Source organism: Vanellus vanellus (genome assembly GCF_965231255.1).
Source record: "Vanellus vanellus genome assembly, chromosome: 4".
NCBI lineage: Eukaryota > Metazoa > Chordata > Aves > Charadriiformes > Charadriidae > Vanellus > Vanellus vanellus.
Window position 1 is genome coordinate 26,910,813 of NC_138909.1, and position 19,706 is coordinate 26,930,518.

General features: G+C 39.0%; 1 protein-coding gene across 1 annotated transcript in view; it reads left to right on the forward strand.

Moving 5' to 3' along the window:
* Positions 1-19,706, forward strand: part of COL25A1 (collagen type XXV alpha 1 chain) — a gene marked incomplete at its 3' end in the record, with an annotated part of 335,563 nt that overhangs the window by 171,441 nt on the left and 144,416 nt on the right. Inside the window, exons 4-5 of the mRNA XM_082482527.1 lie at positions 1,355-1,362; positions 3,520-3,546. Coding sequence (XP_082338653.1) covers positions 1,355-1,362; positions 3,520-3,546 — 35 coding nt within the window. The remainder of the gene's footprint in view (positions 1-1,354; positions 1,363-3,519; positions 3,547-19,706) is intronic.

The window sequence follows — 19,706 nt, forward strand, 5'->3', positions numbered from 1 at the left end:
TTTCTAATCTCCTTGGCTGTCTCGTCTAATCTGCCGGTTAGGAAAACCTTCCAATCAGCTTGATCTCTGTAAATCTTACGTAGCCTTTCTTATCTCTATGAACGATCATTTATCTGGCTCTTAAAAACTATTTCCGTGTTTTCCTGCGTCACAAAACTGAAGCCACTTCCTGCCAAAGGTTAATATAAATCAGCTTGGCGTTTCCATTCAGCGTTGGATTAGTATTTGCTTCAGAGAAAAATGCTGTGGTACAGAAGGAAATTCTATTGTCTTATAAATGATCCTGGCAATTACTTTGCAGGATGCTTGTCGATTCATTTTACATCTCAAATAAACACATATTAAACTATTAACAAAGGAAATTGATCTCTCTCATTTAAAAACAGACCCGCACCTTAAAATGCTGTTCAAGAATGTTTTCCAGGATAAAGAAATTGCCTTAGTTACTGGACAATAAAATTGCATTGTTAAAACCAAACGGCTGTCAATATTAAAAGCAATCTCAAAGTACAGCTGCTGCTGTTTTATACTCCTTTTGCACTTCCCTTTATTCAGAAATTAGAGAGAGGCATAAAAGCTTAATGAAATGCCATTGATTTGGGAGCTGCAGCTGCTCAACTTAATAAGACCGACATAGTAGATTTGATTTGTGGCCCTTTGATAACGTTTCCAAGAACTGCTATACAAAAGTCTTTGAGTCTAAATAATTGAAAAAATGTGCAAATATCACTTCACAAAGTGTGACATTTTAATAGGGAACATTTTATATGTGTGCCTTGAGAAAGGAAGGTGATGGAAAGAAAGTTCAGCACTGTCAGGTGGCCACTGAAACCTCCCTCCATAGGCAAAGTTGGAAGGCTGGAAGATGCCGGTGCGTGTATGACTTGCCGAGATAGCGAGGTTAAATGCCAAGGGTGCTTTGCGCAACTTCGCAGCCAAGCTGTGATCAAAGGCCAGCGGGGTGGCTAGCTGAAACGGGTGATGTGGTTACATACGCTTCGTGTGGAGTCTGACAAAATGGATTGCAGCCCATGGCTGGTATTTTGGGGCTGGCATGACATTGCATGGGAATGGATGGAGAAGCAACTTGCATAAGATTGCACGGCTGTAATTGAAGAACTGGTAAGGTGGGCTTGCATGCGTTTAGGCGTTAGCCATATTTACAAGTTACAAAGCACAACCAAAGCTAAAAATTACTTCAATGGGAAAATGTATTAGCGGTGTTGCTCATTTATGATCCTGAGGCCTCGTGCTTGGCTTCGTTACATATGTGTCTTTCTTTCATAACTTCATAAGCTTACATATTCTTTTTTTTCTCTTTTTTTACCCTCTTTCCCTCTCCCCCGCCCCACAGGACCTCCTGTAAGTACAGTGATACATTGTTGGTTCTTCCAGAATCAGGGAGAAATCTGTTAGAGCCTGTTAAGTTATCACCGTGATAAAATGATCATGTATCATCAAGAGGGAATTTTGGCATTTATACTTACACAGTATAAACACTCGCTAATTGTCTTGGAGCTGAATAGTTTAATCAGAAAGTTCCTTAAGCAAAAAGTCTCTAAACCAATAAAGCTTTACACTCAGCGCTCCAGATAGCGGTTTGGATCACAATTCCACGTAAGTATGTTCTGTTCATTTTTCTTAAGAGTTGATAACGGGTATTGTACGGCAGTATGACAACGTGCGAGGATGCTATCTTAAGGCCAGACGTGGTCACTCTGCCTTTAGCTGGGTAGTAACTTCCTCTGCAGTTATCACAGACTCTTGGGGCACAGGCTCCTTGTCCTTTGGAGGTGTCCGGCCTCTCCAGCTCATTGCAATGTAACAGCTACCGGAGCCGGGAAGCGCTCGTGTGAAATGAATATTAAATGATACTGTCCAGTTTAGTGAATTGATTGAATCTTGCGCTAATCCTGCTTGTAAGAAAACGGTTTCTCTCTTCTGGGGTTTTATGTTTGTTTTGGGTTTTGGTTGGGGTGGGTTGGTTGGTTGGTTGGTTGGTGGTTGGGGTTTTTTTGCATTGTTGTGTATTCCCAGGGTAAGCCAAAAAGTCTGACTTGAAGAACAGCACTAAACACTTATATCTCAAACGTTTGTATTTGTCATGCTGTCCATGTGCACCATATGGTGCGAAAGTGTGACCATTAAAACAGTATTCCTTTTACAGTGTTTGCAGGCTTCTAACTATTTTTTTTTCTTTGATAGATATAGTATTTCCACAATATTTTCAGGACCAGAGTATCCGTCTAGTGTATGCTACATGCATATTTGAGAATAGTGAATTAATATGTTGAATTTCTGCTGTGATGTAATGATTTTACGGTAAAATGTATATACTGAGCTGTGATACTATTTATCCTTGAAAGATATTGACCATGTGCTCAGCAGTTCATAGCGGCAAATTCATTTAACCACCCAGCAACGAAAAGCCAGGCTTAATGCGTATTTATTTGAAAGGAACACTGGCTTCCCCAATTTCTTTTACAGTGTTCTCATGAAAGACAAAGATCAACCACAAATCATGATACAGTGATTTTCCTGTAGCAAGACAATGTGGCAAGAGTTCACTGTGTGCCTCGTTACGAATGTCTTTGACTTCAGCTCCCTACTGTTTTAAGTATAGGTCTGTTAAAAAAAAAAATAAAATTTTAGATCGTGGCAATATTAACACGAACCTGAAATAGGTCCCAAGAATGAATAATTTTAAGAAGTATCTGACTTAAATCCCAAGTTTCATACTCAAAACTTACAAGATTTCATCTTGCTGACAGGCAGTAGGGGTTTAAGTTGCTACAAGGTGTTTAAAAATGTAATTTCTGTTCCTAATGCACTTTTTTATTTTCATAGACACAGTCTGGCTAGGGGCAACTCTTGTGAACTCAGTTATTGTTTTCACCCGGGAGACTGTGGTAATCGTTTTCATTTAAAATAGCAAATATTTGTATATCCCACATAGCACTGCACGGAATTAGGTGTATGTTATGTTTTCAAAGGCTACTGCAGTGCTCTGTTTATTGTCCTTTTACATGACTACTGAGTGTCACATGCGATAACATTCAAGGGTTGGGGATTTCAGATTTTTTTTTTTTTTTTATGATCTGTTATAGCATTCCCAAATTTCTTATTTGGCACCTATGTTCTAGTGGTAGCCTGTGTCTCTAATACTTTACTGCCTAGGCACTGAAACTTTTTTTCTTTTAACCGCATATTGCCCCTCAGTTTACATGGATAATGCTCTTCATTATAAAAGGAATTTATTTCAGTGAGCATCCAAAGTAGCCAGTAGCCTTTTAATTAGAATGCTTATTTAAGTTAAAGCATATAATATCCATTGCCAAAGCCTTGTTTCTTCATTGTGTAGTACTTATTTCATATTTGTTGGTTTGTAGCATCACCACATATGCAAAATTAATATATGCAAATTATAATTTGCCAGTAATGTACTCTGCATGTTTGTTATGTCCTATGTCATGACTGTGTTGTTAATGTGTGTCATACCATTTCATCTCATTCAACCAGGGTCTACCAGGGCGAAATGGCTATCCGGTAACTCAACATATGTTTATGATAGCTTATATTACTCTAAAATCATGTTTCTGTATTTTGGTTTTGCTTTATTACTGTCAAAAAGATCTTTTTTTTTTTCTGTTTCTCAGATGCCTACAAAATAGGAATTTCCTTAAAAAAAAAAAGGCAAAAAAAATGACTTTGAGACATTTTTAAAAAGAACCTGATTGTTTCCAATGTATAAATGCAATGTGCTTATTGTTTGAAATTGTACATATTTTGTGTTGAGCATCTGCATTCTTACATTAAAAAATATTTTTTTACTCTTTTAAAAAAAGTCTGTAGCAGGACACTGCATCTTAATTTACCATATTAGAAAGATGTACAGTTTCCATATGGAACCTCTAAGTCCTTTCTTTTAACTGTGTCCTGTTTCTCTTGACTGCTTCATTCAAAGCATTTTGAGCAAAAATAAAGTGCTATTACAGAGGTCCATTCAGATGGCTGTGTTGTCTGTCACAGAGTAATTTTCTGATAAAGTGTGTTTTTCTGTCAGTTTAATTCATATCTGTAGGATTAATTGCCTGAAAAATACAATATATGAAATAATGCATCTTTCTAAAATCTAATAATAATATATCTCTTTCAAGTAGTCAGGCGAGCTGACTGCAGTGTCCTATTCAAGGAAAGAAGTATATGCCTACCTTTACATGTGTATTAGAAACCAAGTGACAAAATGTGTTAGTGGACGCATTTCAGAGACAATACATATGTACAACATAGTGACTGTTAAAGGATGATAACGATCTTACTTTGAGCGCTTGATAGTATAGCATGGAGGGCTTTCCTGTACTGATTTTCCTATGTATTTTGTATAACGATGCCTAATTTTTCAATGAATTTTAAAAATGTTTCTGTTGGTAGATACAACTTGCACACCTTTAACACCTGCAGGCAGAAGACAATTTCGTAGAATCTCAGAATGGGGTGTGTTGGAAAGGACCTTTATAGATCATCTAGTCCAACCCCCTGCCATGGGCAGGGACACCTCCCACCAGACCAGGTTGCTCAAAGCCCCATCCAACCTGGCCTCGAACACTTTCAGGGACGGAGCATCTACAACTTCTCTGGGCAACCTGCTCCAGTGTCTCAACACCCTCATCATAAAAACAATTATTCCTTATGTCTAATCTAAACCTGCCTTCTTTTAATTTAAAATCATCGCCCCTTGTCCTGTCGCTACAGGACTTGGTAAAAAAAATAAATCTCTCTCCGTTTTTCTTATAGGCCCACTTTATATATTGAAAAGCCACAATAAGGTCTCACCAGAGTCGTCTTCTCGAGGCTGAACAACCCCAACTCTCTCAGCCTTTCCTTATATAGGAGAGGTGTCCCGTCCCTCTCATCATTTTTGTGCCCCTCCTCTGGACAGCTATAGCAGGTTCATGTCTGTCTTGCACTGAGGGCCCCAGAGCTGGATGCGGTACTCCAGGTGGGGTCTCACCAGATCGGAGTAGAGGGGCAGAATCACTTCCCTCGATCTGCTGGCCACGCTGCTTTTGATGCAGCCCATTTCAATCCATTTTCTCTGGGCATCTTCTGTAGTTGCAGAGTTGACTGAGAAATGTTACCAGTGAAGCATTATCCAATGCTTATCTTTACTATTACAAGTAGTTGAAAGTCAGCTGGTGAGGAATCGATCATCAGTATCAAGAAACCTGCTTTGATATACTGAAACCCTTATCAAGTTTCAGAGTACACATTCCCATTTCACTTATAGTGCTTAAGCTGCGTAGGTGAGCGCACAAGTGTGTGGAAGAGAAGATGGAGCGAAAAGCTTGCTAAAAACCCCTTCTTTGGTCATCATCCATCTGTGAGCTTTCTATAGAAAGACTGTGATTTAGAAGAAAAGAGACTGACAGACCAGCCCTTAGGCTCTTAGGTCACGACTTCTGTGGAAATTAAATATCTTTGGTGTACCTCATTCCAGTTAATGACCTTAATGCACAAGGTAAAGCTTATGTTGTGCAAAGCTGTCCTGGTTTGAGGTAAAACAGGGCCAATTTTGTTCAGTAATTTTGCTTCTTAGCTGGGCCTCTTCTGACTACTGAAATTAACAGCATATTGTGCAGACAGTGTTCACTTTCAGAGTGATAAGACCTATGTTTTTGGCTGATGCCCAGGCACGGTATGCAGAGAGGCTCCTGCTTATACTTATTGCTATCACAACGAAGTCCAACCAACTTTGTTATTTGCCCCTTTGGAGGGTCGGAAGCAGAAAAGCGTAGTGGGGTCCCACCTGCGGGGAGGAGCGGACAGGACAGGTGACCCAAAACTGACCAACAGGGTATTCCATCCCATCTGCCTCATGCTCAGTATAAAAGCTGAGAGATCAAAGGGTCAGCACTCTTTCTCCAATGGCCGACATCGGAGGAGGACTCTGTTTGTCTGCCTGTGATCCCAATCCTGAATGCAGATCCGGAATCCAGTTCCCATCTGCCACTGAGTCCAGCCTGGGACTGCCCCAGTGCCAGCTGGTGTCGTGATTGTCGTCCTGGGAGCTTGATATGGTTTTGTATATATTTCATTATTTCCTTTTTATTTTATTGTTAATATTTCATTAAAGTAGTTTAGTTCCTTCTAAACTCATAAGTCTCTTTTTCCTCCTCTGCCTCTCTCTTTGAAGAGGGGTAGAGGGGAGCATCTCTCGGTCCCATCTGGGGTGCCCCAGGTCCCCAGTAGCCGATTTGGCCTAAACCACGACAAAAGCACATAACCCTCATAGATTTAACTTCTTGGCCAAACATGTAAGTTGAGAAAATGCGTGAATGTATTAGTGATGGACATGTTTTGAAGGCTCCACAGGGACAGTTTAAAAATATAGTTTTCTTTAGAGCCTGAAGGTCCAGTCCTTTGTCCTAGTCCAGCTGTTTTCTTGAAGTGATTTGTTGTGGGATCTGAAGACAATAAAGGTTCTTGGAAGCCACGTTATTGAAATTGCTGGGTCTAATAGTGGCATTATTGTGGGCAAAGTTTAGTCTGAATGCGTATCTGTGCATGTGTGCACAGGCGTATGTGTGCCCTCAGTAGTGCTTAGCACTGATTGAACTCTCTTTCCTGCTTGAAAATGACTGGGAATAGAATTTGGCTGTGGTTCTTGAAAGTTGTCACTTGGCTGGCTGTTTTGACCTGTTCCGTTACAGCCATATCCTCCTGCTTTGAACGGGAAATATGTAACAGCAAGTGCAATGCACTTTAAAAGTACTTATACAGCCCTGTTGAGCTCTATGAAAAGGCTATTAGTGTTTAAAGTTATTTCTCTAGAGTCCTATTTAACTCCTCTAGAAACCTTATTGCTTTAATCTTTATCGGATTTTATAGGATATTCTGTGAGGATAGTGAGGTATGTTTGCCACATATAACCTAAAAAAGCTGTCTGCTTAAAAGGCCAAAATATAGCATTGTGATTTCACAAAAATTAGCGGATATTTTCTCCAAGACTTAATTTTTCATTGTCTGTGTTCTTTCTAATTTTAAAGGTACCTTAAGAAATAATAATAATAATAACAACAACAGTAAAAGGAATTACAGTGAGAAATCTAAGTTCCTGGGAAGGTACGGTATGAAAAGCCAAGCAAATAAGCTGGTCTTACTGCTAATGAGTAACACAGTTATTAAGGGGTTTATAAGACCATGATTAATTGGATATTATGTAAGGCACTATGAATACTATAAACAGTGTGCAATCGTACAGCTCCTTTTATCCTCGTTAAGAGCTTTGTATAACAGAGAGTGACCAAATTCAGAGTTGTAACTCTTCCAACTTCAGTTTAAAATTGAAATAGGCTATCACATCTTGAATAAAAGAGAACAAAAGAGTGCACAAACATTAGAGAATAAGAACACAGTCATTTGTTGCAGGGATTTTCTATGACACTGTCACTTGAGAAGTAACACTAGGACTTGGGAAAAAAAAAAAACAAACACAAAAAAACTCCACAAAAAAACCACCCAGCAGCTTATGAATGCAGTGAACACACCAAACCATGTAATGCTCTGCAGGGGAAAAAGAAACTTATAAACTGGTTGAATGGGTAGAAGTTAGTTACTGTTTTCTATTGAAAAACTGAACCAGACTGAGAAAATTTTTCCTATGCCTTCTCCCAAGTTGGGGTACAGATCAAGCTCAACATCCAGGTGAATCATCCTGGAATTTGTTGCATATATGGTGGTAAAGCTGCACCATCTTCAGAATGAAATGTCAGAATATGAAGATGCCCATATAGTATTGATTCATAAAAGGGGGGATCAGGGAAATTTCTCCTACATCTTTCCATGATGTCAGTCTGCAGAGCACCTGATGTGTTTACAGGACCTTCAGGAGCTGTGGAGCTGCTCCAAGCGACCATGTGCCTTGTATTAAATCCCATTTCTCCCAATATCCTTGTTTCACCTTCAAGAAATGTGGACAGATTCCTCTCTTGCAGAAAAGGATGTTTCTAAATTGGAGATTGTTCTCCTGTAACTGTAAAATATCACTTGCTCAAAACTGAAACTTTGCGATTTCATCTGTTGGTTCATTTTAAATTTTCTTAACTCTTGAAAGACTTACCTCTGAATGGTGAAGACAACAAACTGGCAAATTTTAGGACTACAGAAAGAGAATTTCAATGATTCTTTAGCCTGTTATAATTCCTTCAAGCTTAGAAAATGTCTTTATCATTACACTTCTGATTTATCATTACACTCCCTCACCCCCCTTTCTGTTCCTGTATCACTAAAAGGGAAGAGAATTCCAGGTGGAACAGAGAAGGTCTGTGGAGGGTTTGAGTTTGAGGAATTAGGCCTGGTTTGGAAGAAAATGAAAACTTCTTTTGTGAGAAATTGGGAAAAGGCATTTTCTTGTCTTGCTGTGTTGCTTTGTCTTTGACGGTGCTTCATATTTCATTTTCTGCTGGGTCTCCAGTTAGAGACTGGGGCTGTGTAGGCAAATGCGTAGTAAGTAGCAGTGTAGCACAGACCCTTCCCTCTTCCTTCCTCCCTCCTTTTTTTCATATCGTGAAACTCAGGTGTAATTATATGGGGTAAATTTCCTATGCAGTTTGGAAAGAGCATCTTCGTGCAGAGTAAAGCATTGAGCTTTGTTCCGCGCAGCGACCAGACAAGGCTATGTTTAAGGACGCCTTTGTATTTGCCTACATTGAGTAACCAAGAAATCTGGCTCTTCTTCCATCTCTTCATTTTGAAGAAGCATAAAGCAGTTGCAAAACCAGACAGAAATACCGATGTGGGTACTTGGGGCAAGTGTTCAGTGTCAGCAATAACTTCTCAAAAGGTACTGTATCTTCTCAGCTGTATGATTTACGTGTTGTCTGTTAAAAAATGAGAAAACCCAGTGCCGTTGTGAGTCAGCAGCAGGAGGCTAACATGCATGGGAAGGTTACCCTGGAGCTTTTCTTCCTCTCGTTTCGGCCTCCAATTCTGCGCACGTCATCAGAGAGCACAAGTCTCAAAGAATGTTTCTCATTTGTGCATGAGGTATCAGGACCAATATCGCACAGGAGCTGCCGCTGATTGGAAGTACAAGCTGTGGGTATGACATTTCAGTAATTTGGCTATGACAGAGGTTTGGAACTGACCTTGTTTCTGGGAGAGTTTTCATAGGAGATTCCAGGCCACCTGCAATGTTAGGGGAGTACCTGTTTGATTTTGGAGGTATTTTATATATTCTTTAAAACTAAGTGACGTAAAAAGATTTCTTGCATAAGAAAGGTAATATAATTGATGTAAAGTTTTCTTATTAGGCAGTCTTGTGGGATGTCTGCTTTTCCAGTTTATTTCTTCTCTGTAGAGTTGCTAAAAAAATAATACAGGAATTGCTTGGCAAGACTTATTTTCTCCCATTTAACAGATCTGATGTGCAAGTCTACCAAAAAAGGGGTAGGTGGTGGTTGGACTTTTTGTGTCAGTTCAGATGTATCTAGTAGTCTTTATTCTGTTGTTCTTTTTTTAGTGTAAATAAAGCATATAGTATGTAAAATTAATCCCACCCAAATGCAAGTTTTTCAACCTCAGGTACTATGGCAGCTCAGTTGCTGTAAAACAAACATAACTGGAATAATCAGAAGAAATGAGCAAAGGCTGAGAGTTTTTCATCTGTGATTAAGCACAGCCTGTGGCAGTATTAAGCACTTCTGCAACAGCTGTGGTATTTCCAGTAGCCTGTCAGGTCTCCTCTTTTTTACAGTTGTAGTAAAATATAAATGTCTAAGCTCAAGAAGCAGCTATGTCGGTTCCTGACCTTACCCTGAGGATTTGGCTTGGTGATCTTGTAGAAGTTTCCCGCTCTACAGCATTTCTTTTTCTCAACAGGTGTCTTCGCAGACCACCTTTTATTTTTGGCATTCAACCAAAGTAGCGTCTTAAACATATGCCAGCAAAATTCTTGCAATAAATTTCAGGTTTGGTAGTGAAGCACTGATAACTATTTCAGGTTTTAAATTTTTTTTGTTGTTGTTATTTTTAAATACACAGAAAATTCAAAACATCTGGAATCTCAAAGGCTTTTTTGTACTGTGATCTTAGTATGAGTTTTCTCAGTTCTATATACTTCATCCTTATTTTTAGTCCTGGCAGAGGCGATTGGCCTGGGAGACATGAGGTTTTCAGTTGATCCATCTGCCTCAATCTTCTTGCTTGTTCTCAGGGAGTGGAGAGAATCCTCTGCTTTCTTCAAACAGATACAGTTGGTTGGCTGTCCATCTCAAAAGGTTACTGGATTTACAGATTTCTTTATTTGTAACCAGGTACTCCTTGCCTGTTGTTCCAAAAAGCTGCCAGCTGATGCCAATGCTTTAGATTCTGCAGAAAATGATTGACTACTCACGATGAGTATAAATTGAGTCCATAGACCTTTTCTTCTTGTTTCACATAACCACTTTCCATGAATGCATTCACTGCAACAAACAGAAACTCCAAATAGTCTTACCGTGGTTCACCGGAACTCTGCCTACAAGCCGTTTGTTAGCGAGTCTTCCAAGAATACACTGCAGCTCACGTGGAGTGTAATACTAATCTGTCACAGCCAGTCCCTAGACTTCTTTGTATGCCGCACACAAGTGCTACGGTCCTGTCACAGAAGCTTACAACGAGAGCTGGGCTTCTCCGTTATAGTCAGGCCAGCAACTGCAGGAGTAAGAGCTCTGGAGATATGGCATTCGGTTCCACTCTCACACATGGAGCTAAACCAACTTTCTACAGCTGTAGGCAAAGGATGCTTTCAGTCTTTTCCATGGGTACATCTGTTAAGCCCAGCACTCAATGGTAGCTGTAGCTGCTGGAGTTGATCGTTCTGAGTGATGGATACCAGCATGACCCATGTCAGCCTTGAACAAAGGTCAGCCAGAGATCGATCACTTGCTTAAGTATGAATTTTGCCTTGATATCAAACCATAGATATGGTCCTAATTGCAATTTTAAACTGGTATCAAAAATTGCCTTCTGGCAGTTAATATTCAGATAAGTAAGAGATAAAGTCTGCTCTGTAAAAAAGTGAGTTACACCTTTCTTGCTTGCAGTCGTTGCCATCCTGTAGTATTGGTTAATAGGCCTATAGCAGCAAGTTGTGTTGAATTGTTTGTTCCCAGAAAACTTCAGTGGCACCTCAGAAATCTTCCTACCAGTCGCAACACAGTGAATTGGAATTTATCAATAATACAGTACCAGAATCCGCAACAGTTACATGGTTCCAAAATGCATAGAATCATAGAATGGTTTAGATTAGAAGGGATCTAAAGATCATCTAGTTCCAACCCCCCTGCCATGGGCAGGGACACCTCCCACCAGACCAGGTTGCTCAAAGCCCCATCCAGCCTGGCCTTGAACACCTCCAGGGATGGGGCACCCACAACTTCCCTGGGCAACCCGTGCCAGTGTCTCACCACCCTCATGGTTCAGTTTAAACAGGCTCAGCACGCACTTGCTGCTAAGGAGGTTAACTATGTAGTGTTTCTGTGCCATGAGAACCAGAGGAAGGCTCTAAGAACGTGCTAATTTTTTAGAAAAATACTGCAGCTGAGAACATACTGATAATACTCAGCAAACAAACTTCCAGTTTTTCTTACAAATTGTGGGAAAGTCTGTAAATTCACATGGCTCTCTGAGTAGAAGCTGTGGCCTTTGTAATGATGTCAGTCACATTAATACCATAATGTTTTTTATGACCTTTGGGTCTATAAATAATATGTAATACAATTCATCAGTTCAATTTCTTTGTGTGCTGATTTTTTTACAGTGGTTGAAGATAATCATAAAAGTTGACTTGAACAGAATAGTTTGAGACCTCTTAAGTTTACAGTTGCTATTAATTTTGTGTCACAGACGATAATTGAAGCTACACATGAGAACACGTTTATTAGCTTCTTATAAGCCAGTTTTCATTTTGAATGAACCACGGGCCGAGTGCTTTCATCTGTTACATTCATGCAATGCTGAGTGCATAAATGAAAGAAGGAGGTGTTTATTCCTGAAACTCCCTGGAGGACATTCAGAGTGCCCCAAGCTATTCCACATCTATGACTGTGATAGTGAAGTAACAACTGCTTCATCTGCAAAAGGCAGCAATATAAAAAGGTATTTCTACCCTTTTCCTCACTTGGAATTACAAAAAGAAATTGCCATAGATAAGCTTAAGTAGAAACTTCACATGGTGACTTAGGAAAACTACTTGTGCTGCAATAAATGCCTGCCTACAAAGGGTGTTCTGGTTTAAACTCATTAAACTGTCTAAATTATATTAGTCCATTTTCTACATGGCATTACGAATAAGGTTGTAAAAAAATTAGTGGAATAATAAAACAAAACTCTTGATAGATAACCTCAATGTATCATTAGTAATACAGACATTTGTTACCATATCCTGGATGCTCCAAGACCCTTCTTTAAACTAGCAATTTCCACCTCAGATGCATGGACAGAGAACTCCTGCATTGCAAAATCCACATTTTGTAGATGTCAGTGTGTGATGAGAACTTAGCCCACAGTGCTAGGATATGATGGGATGCTGTGGGCTAGTGGGAAGCAGCGTATATTAGACTCACAGCTGACGTCAGTTAAAAATGATAGAACCCCATATATCTATCAGATAAATACAGTATTGTAGCTGATGGTAGATAGACAGGGTAGACATAATTTTAAAATTAAATGTGGGTTTTTTTCAGTGCTTTCGTCTGCAGCTTTAAAAATTACCCTCTCCTCTTTCATAATAAAGCATGTATAGGTAGATAAAGGAATTAAGCTGGTTTGTCATTTATTTGACAGTATACATAAATTTCTGGTCTCTCTAGGCTACTCCACTGAGTTCAGCTTGGCAGCTAAGCAGGTGGCATGCAGAAAGCTACAGTTATGATTTTCACATTTATGCTTTGGCAGCCATAATTAATGCTTGAACTGTACCTAAGATCATCCACACTTGCCTTTCTTTGGGCATGTCTCTTGAAATTTCCCAGTCATTTCCTCACAATGCATGATGTAACTCTCCAGTGTAAGAGAAATATCTTTATTTATGAAACAAACTACTTCGGAGAAAAATGTTGTGTTCCACGTGTTTTCCCAATATACGCATAGGTAGGAATTGTAATTCTAGGTTTCGTTTCTCAATTTGTGTTTGGCAGTTGCACGTGGATGTACAGCGAGTAACCAGTGATAGTTAAAAATGCCTCTTACAATTTGCCTGAACTGTCACTTCCTCACAAAAAGTTTTGAGATTCAAAGAAAATGTTAAATCCCTTGCAGTAGAAATGCGGTGTTTAACTACTATTTATATCTGTCACGAAGGGGAAGGGAAATCCCAAATTGTCTCATCAGAACTCTTAAGTCATCGATTCCTTCATGTTGAAGGAAGGTTGCAAACATGATGCATCATTTTCTTTCACGTTGGATTTTTCATTCGGACTTATGATATAGCTGAAAGATATGTAAAACATAACTACTCGTACAGCTCCCGGCTGAATACTCCTATGTGGGAGTTTAAGGGCATTGTTAATCCTAGCTGAGGTTAAGGGGTGTAAGATTTCATGGAAGAAACTTGTTGCTAAATCACTAGACTAGGTGGTTGGGTTCTGTGATTTCCAGAAAGTACAGGGTGGAAGTGTTTTCTCCAAGGCTGTTTGGACGCCAGCTTCCCCCGGCAGTCAGCTTTCAGTTCCCCTTTATGAGAGGGGCGATACGAAGAGGTGAACATCTTGGAGCAGGAAGGCACCTCAACTGATTCTTTTTGTAGAGCTGAATGAGGAACTTTTTCCCTACTGGGGATCAAAAAGTTCTTCTGTATGCTTGTAGCGGGCCCCACACTGCTTGGCATCATCCAGTAATTACACCAGAAATTATTTAGCTAACGTTTGTCAAGCTAATATGGTTCTCAGCTCTATGTTTTGGGGTTTCTTTTTTAATGCCAGAAGTTAGCTGATAGAATAAAAGCCTTTAAGTACTTTTTCTCCGTTCCTGGGGATCTTTGGGATGGGCACATTTAGTGCGTGTCTTGCTTCTTGCATCACAAGGAAAATACTAGGGTGTTGTTTGGACTGCCCTTGTTCTCGTTTCTTCAGCTACATGCGTGCATATCAAAATCCAGATTAGTTAAAGTAGTTTCTGAAAGCAAATATACTTGTCTCGTAGGAAAGATTTATACAAGAGGTGTGGAATGTCAATTGGAGTTTTTTTTCTGTGACTGTGTAGGATATAGATCATAAATCACCCTCACAAAGTGGTGGTTTTAATTTGGGATTTTTGTTCGGGTGTTTTTTTTTCCCTCTTTGGCTTAAGGCAAAGCAATTAACATTTATTATTTTTGCTAATATTGAGATCTGTGTAGTACTGATAATCTAACAGAGTATCATTGAGTTAAGAATTCTTGTTTGCATTATTTCGTACACATTCACGGTAACTATTCCCAGTATAAATGAGAGGAATTTAACCCATTGCTGCTTTGCCTTTCACAAAAGGAGCATGATGAAAAAAGACAATGCACATGAACTATTATCACTTGAAAAGAATATTAAGTTTTTAATGTAGAAATCAGTTTCTTGCTGCTATTTGCTCCTACTTGGAAGGTTGGAATTCTTAGCAAGTGAAGTAAAACCAGGATAAATTCGGAAATTGTAAAAAGTCACACTATTCTTTCTGTAACGGTTTCTCCTTTTACCAGATCAATTGCAACTAAGATTAGGAAAGGTAAGGGTAGATTCTTCTACTTTTGTTCCTGCTGAACAGCACTTATTCAGAGAAGCAACCCTCAAAATAACAAAATAAGTACTACTGACTATGAGAGGGAAAAGTGGACTTGGCACCTACGCTGAGAAAAAATTAGGAGTGCTAGGGAGGTTCTTTATTTCTCAGTACACAGATTTTTGTGAAACGGTTGTATCACTATACTAGAGTTTAAGGCTTACATTCAAATTCGTATTTTAGTTCAGTAGCATTAGACATGTGTACTGAGTTTTTGGCTTCCAGCAGTTGGAATTACCTTAGTTTGCCACTTGCAGTTAGTTTCAGAGGGTGATGTTGACAATGGTACAGTTTTCCACGTGAGAGTGAACAGTGAAAGTGCTCCAAAAGCACCAAGGGTAACATACGGCAGTTCGGTAACTTTTGTCATGCATAATGTAGTGTTTGCGTTCCTAGTCATTTTGGAAGGGCAAGCGCAGGTTCCTTTTTTTGATAGTAATACTCCTCCTGAGTGAGGCTTGTGGTTTTCATTCAGGTAGTTTGACTGATTAGCCAGTCTCTAAAGAGAAAATGACCTCAACGTTTCCACTTCCAGCTGTGTGGATCAATTATCACGATTTTTTTTTTTTAGTCCACTCTGCGTACGATAGATCTCTCATTTTAGGTCTCTGCCCTTAAGGCATGTAAAGTGTAATCTGGTATTGCCATCACATACAAATTGTTTCTCCCTAGATGGGAGTGCACAGAAACACATTTTTTGTTCTTCATGCTGTCACCAACTTCTGCAAAAATCCTTTTATAATCTTGAAAACCGGTTATGTCAGAAAAAAGTCAGGAAAACGTTTTATTTGGATGTATTCATGTGCGGATCCACAAAACTTAAAAGAATAGTCTAGAGATTTTGGGATTAAGTGTACTAATGAGATTGGTAAATGCTTTAGGATTTTAAAAGCTGTTTGACTGAACTACATTCCGGTTTTGGATTCACCTGCTCAGCTCTGGTGAAATTCAGTTTAACTTGCATAATTTGACTGAAATTAGAAAACATGTGTGAGGAGTGTGACTTGCTGGTCTATGGCTCAGAAAGACACAGGTATGAAACACTTGGATTTGCAGGTTTTCTTGGCTGGGGGGGATAGCCCATGTCCTATACTGTAGGTTGATCTCATCTCAGTAACTTTTGTTTACTTAGTCAAATATTTTGTTGGTTGAGTTTGCTTGTTTCTGTTTGTGCAGCAGTTATCAAGGAAGAAGAAAAGACTTCTTTCGGACTGCACACTGGCTCTACCTGGAGTTAAAAAGGGATTTCAGAATCAAAGTAGAAAAATCTCTGAATTTGTTTCTAGATAGGCAAGCTTCCAAAAGCAGATGTATGAGTATGGAGAATTATTAGTATTAGCTTTTCCTAAATAGCTTGAGGGGGGAAAAGAGGCACCAACTCAACAGGAAGATTTTGTAGAGATGAGCTTTTGTTCTCCAAAGTGAAAACAAAACAAAACAACAACAACCAAAAAAAACCCCAAACCACCACACACAAAAAAAAAACCCAAACAACCCAGCTTCTTTTCATATAAATTTCAAAAATACATAAATACAATTTGCCATAAAAGAGAAAGAATTCTCAGAAGAAGCTGTTTGGAAGTTGGGCCTGTATATCCTTTCACCTACAAAAAAAAGAAAGAACTGCAGAGGTAATTTGAAGCAGCATCAGTGATGAGGCTCTAAATTAAAATGACAAGATTCTTCCAGCATCCTCTCAGTAGCCTCTGTCGAGCCAGTTACGAGCAAACCAAAATTCCCTTTAGACACTCCATCAGGCTGGTGAGCATATGGCTCCAGGCTTTCCCCTTCATGGCTGCTTTATTGTATTGAGTCATTCTTGAGTGACTTTTTTTCTTCCTCCTCTGTCTTTTGCTTCATTTCCTCACCCAGCAGTATGGTTTCTAGGTCCCTCAAATCTTTTGGCAGTCAATATGGTGTTGCACTTACACTCTCAAGCATCTGCTTACTTCTGCTTACTTTTTTTTTTTTCCGGCTCTTTAATGCCTTTGATGTTTGCTCAAGTGAAATACTGAAAAGCAGAAAGTTCTTAAGTTTTCCCTATAATCTTTCGTAAAAATACTGGGACCAATAGAAAGGTTATCCTATCTCAAACATTATCTCCTATTCAGACCCTATTCATTGTCATCTTCCAAGCACAAGTTACTCGTAAGCTTACAATAAAGAGTACGCAACTTCTCCTCTCACTCCTCTTCCTCATCCTCCGCACTCTTGTGAATGGCTCAACCTGCTACTTTCAACCTTGTCATGAATTTCCAAATGTTATGCCTTGGGTTTAAATTGAAGTGTCCAGTGTTTTGCTTGAAAGGCCATTAAGACTGAGGTCAGTGGGACAGGTCATTAAAGCAATAAATTAAGTAGCGTTCAGATGCCCAGTTAAAATAATATAGCTAGTAAAAGCACAGACTTGCAATTAGAGATGTTGTATGCCTCTCTGAGCACTTTATGTGATTTATAATCTTTGTTATCACAGGCTTAATGATTTTGCTTTCATAATCACAATAATAGATGTTCCTTCTGGAAACCAAGTTTTGGTACTGATCATGGCAAGATTATGTGAAAGTTTTTCTTCAAGGACTAGAAATAATCCTTTCTTAAAATACAAATTCTTTTATTGCCACAGCCTTCTTTTCATGTTTAATTGGGGAAATAGAGCAAGTGGTGCATCATTAAAAACTGCATGGGGAAACATTTCAGGAAGAAAGAATGGAAAAAGTTGTAGTGCATCCCTGAGTTCTGCATTATTTCCTGGAATGAAATAATCTTTTTAAGTGTGCTTCATATAAGTTTTCCACAATAATTTATGTTTTTTGAGAATTTACTAGTTCCGAGTCATTTGGAGGGGACAGAGTTGCATGTAGCACCATCAGCTTTTAATGAATGATTTGTTCTTTATTGTTTAAGACAACAGTAGTGTTTTAAACTAGCTGCATGTGTATTTGTGCCTTTTAAATCTGGTAGGTACACGACAGAAGTATCTGAATGGGCTTGCATGTGCAGAAGTTTATATTCCAGTATTTGAGCACATATGGCAGTGCATAGCTGAAAGCACCTGCTTTGGTGTTTGTTTTAACGGGGCGCATCTGCAGAAGTTTTTTGTCATATGTTGTATCCCAGATGGAAATACTGCGTTTATGGACTAGATCTAGGTATGAGCATTGGCATTTTGGTTATTCTGAAATTGTTCAAACAAAGCTTTCTTTGACCAAATGATAGTGGAAAGAGAATTGGGGGGTTTATCTATGTGTTTATTTAGAAACACTTCAGTACCTTGGGTTCTTGTTTTGTCCTCTTTTAAACCTTTTGTAACTCTTCTCTTTTGAGGAGATCTATCCACTCTGATTGATCTCCTTCGTTGTGAGTCAAAAGGGAAGTATCTCTATGCAGCCATGTCTTTTTCTTAATTCCCTGAGAGCCCCATTCAAAATATGTGCCTCTACAGAAAGATAAAAAGAGCACGATGGTCAGATTCTTCTATTCTAAGAAGCACAAATCAATTTATGTACCTGCTCTTGAGTTTTGCTAATCTTCCAAAGCTGATGGTTCTACCGAGGGAAGGTCAAAAATTGTCCTCTGAAGGTTAGTTCTCTATGATATTGTGTTATTTGCCAAAAGACTGTATTTTTCTTTTTCCTTAATGGTCCTCATTTCCCCTGAAAAGAGAAGTTTCATAGAAACCAAAAAAGAGATTGACTGAATGACGTGAAATGGATTTTTTTCATATTCTGTGAAGCCATCAAAACACAGGAGATTGTTCTTTAGTAGGGCTTCAGTGGGCAAATGAATTCACTTCCATGGTAGTGTGAGGAGACAGATTCTTGAGAATTATTCCAGGAGAACAAAAATCTAATTCATCAAAGTCATCATGCCACAGCTGTTACAACAATCTATCTCCTGCTGAATGCTAGCCAGCTAATTTTTGAGAAGTGACATTTTTCACAGTTTATTGTTTTCTCATCAACATGGCACCAACCGCATCAAATATATTCAAACAGTGATGTTGGCGTTGATGAATTAGCCATGTGCTTTATATTTATGGGTACGGGAGTTTCAATTTCTTCAAGAGAAACAAGAACTTTTAGGTAGAATGTAGGAGATTTCTCTCTGGTCTGTATGTATGTTCCCTGTGTTCATGTACTTGTTAAGCTATGCTGGAATTCAGTAGCATAATGAAGTATTTTTTATGGAAACACGTAGTTCTGTGACCCTTCACAAGACTGTTTTTATGGATGGATGAAGCATATGGGGGTAAGCACTTTAACATCACGGTGTTAATACAGTTCATTTTTCAACAGCAGGCAGTTACAATGCGCTGTTTCTCAGCTCGTTGTACCATATATATGATTTGCCACGATTAGGCAGGTTCATTTTATAATTTTCATAGAATCTGAGAATACTTTGTGTTGGGAAGGACCTTTAAAGATCATCTTGTCTGATCCCCCTGCCACAGGCAGGGATATCTTTTACTGGATCAGGTTCCTCAAAGACCTGTGCAACCTGATTTTTCATCTACCAGTATCCCCAATTCCAGGGCTTCTCTCAGTCCTTTCATCCCCCAGTCACTGCCTTCTTTTTTTTTTTTTTTTCTTTTTTTCTCCTGAAGAAGTATCAGGCTATCGGTTCAATATTTCATACTTGGGCTTTTAGTCTGCAATAAACAATGTTAGTCAGTGGTAAACAATCTGTTTAAAATGAACCAAACCAAAACAGAGTCCACACAATTCCATTCTTCACTATAACTTGAACTATGCTGCTCTTACTCTCCATGGGGTCAACAGTAGTTTCTCTGTGCAGTAATTTGTCATACAGATATGACTGTACAAATGTTGCAGATGCTGATGAGATGTGTAGGCTACACGAAGAAAAACAGTGGCCGTCTGGAAATAATCTTCTTGCAATCCTGATGAATGAAGACA